The following is a 1,553-nucleotide window of genomic DNA, read 5'->3' on the forward strand; positions in this document are numbered from 1 at the left end:
TTTTGTCCATAAAATTGAAATTAATTTGGATAATTTTATGGACGAAACCAATTTTGGTTTAAGGATGATGAGGTACGTAGCAGAATGGATAGGCTTTTCGGGTAACCCGTAGAAAAATCCTATCGATTCTGTTGAGATGTTTTCGAGCGATTCAAGCCAAGCTTCAGTGAGCATCAGCGGCAAATATGTATCCTTATAATGCGTCAGTGTCTCTGTTCACAAGCTACTGACACTATACAACGCCGTGTAGTTGTCAAGATTGTCCAACAGTGTGCTCTGAAATGATTCCATATCCTTCATATGAGAAGAGTAATTAATTTAATATTTTCTTTTGTTGTGAAATTATCAAAATTGAATGTTTTCACTTTTGTAGAGCGATGCTTTATTGGTCAGATGGACTGTTTGGTATTTGTAGCATTGTTGACTTGCTGCAGCGTTACTGTGGTTATTGTTTGCATAGCAGTTGTCCATCATGTGCTTCTGGAAAAGGAGGCGGTAAAATCGTCTTCACTGAACGACAAGATGCCGATTGGAGTAAGCTGTGGTCAGCAGGCGCTGCTCAATGCGGACGATGTGAGCTCTTGCGCGAAAATTGGCGCTTGGTTAGAAAACAAAATTGAAGACAAATTCCACCGTTGGGGTGTATTCTGCACTCGGCATCCGTGTTTGGTTTTCTTCTTCGGAATCACAGTCAGCTTGATTTGCACATCCGGACTTTGTTACATGCAAGTGACTACAGATCCGGTGCAAATTTGGTCCGCACCTGGTAGTCGTGCTCGACTTGAAAAAGATTATTTTGACAGAGTTTTCGAGTAATATATACATATATATATATATATATATATGCATATGCATTTTTTTTCATATTTAATTTATTTGATCGTAATTTTTTTAGCCCATTTTATCGCATTGAGCAGTTGATAATTGTTCCTAGAAATCAGACTCAATTTGTTGCCGCGGATCCTTTGGATAACGTTGAATTTAATTGGGGTCCAGTATTTCGCAAAGAATTCTTGCACGAGGTTAGTTTTTTTGCAAAATGATATATATGTTTTTACTTGCTGGTGCAGTTAGTGATATATATTGTTGTTGTTTTATCTTTCAAATTTATGTTACTTGGTGATTTATGTGTTTTGTTGCTTTTGTTTCGCAGATTTTGCAGTTGCAAAAGCAGATTGAAAATTTGACCGTTCAAGTGGAAAATAAGCCCGTTACGCTTAAAGATATTTGCGTGCAACCGTTGGCACCTGAAAAGACGGAATGTTTGATACAGAGTGTTGTCAGCTATTTTCAGAGCAACGCAACAAATCTTGACGATGAATATTACGAAGAAGGATTTCTATTATCTAATTGGCTCAGCCATCTCAGATCTTGTTTGAGGTAAGAAGCTTTGTTGTTGTTGTTGTTGCTATTTTTTCTAAATTCTATTTTAGAAATCCAATTCAAGTTATGGATACACTATGTTCAAAAATGCCCTGTCTAGGAGAATACAGCGGACCAAGTTTTTCCCTTACGTAGCGTTAGGTGCATTGTGCTATAATAGTTTGGGTTGC

General features: G+C 37.4%; 1 protein-coding gene across 1 annotated transcript; it reads left to right on the forward strand.

The window, feature by feature from the left end:
- Positions 1-393: 393 nt before the first annotated feature.
- On the forward strand, positions 394-1,501 carry Tsp_14118 (niemann-Pick C1 protein; the record flags this gene model as incomplete). The annotated part of the gene is made up of 4 exons (XM_003368808.1): positions 394-812; positions 896-1,022; positions 1,295-1,380; positions 1,434-1,501. Coding segments are annotated over exons 1-4 (700 nt in total), but the record flags the coding sequence as incomplete, so codon positions are not given.
- Positions 1,502-1,553: the final 52 nt, after the last annotated feature.

This window comes from Trichinella spiralis, assembly GCF_000181795.1.
Source record: "Trichinella spiralis strain ISS 195 chromosome Unknown Scfld1844, whole genome shotgun sequence".
In the NCBI taxonomy this organism is placed as follows: domain Eukaryota; kingdom Metazoa; phylum Nematoda; class Enoplea; order Trichinellida; family Trichinellidae; genus Trichinella; species Trichinella spiralis.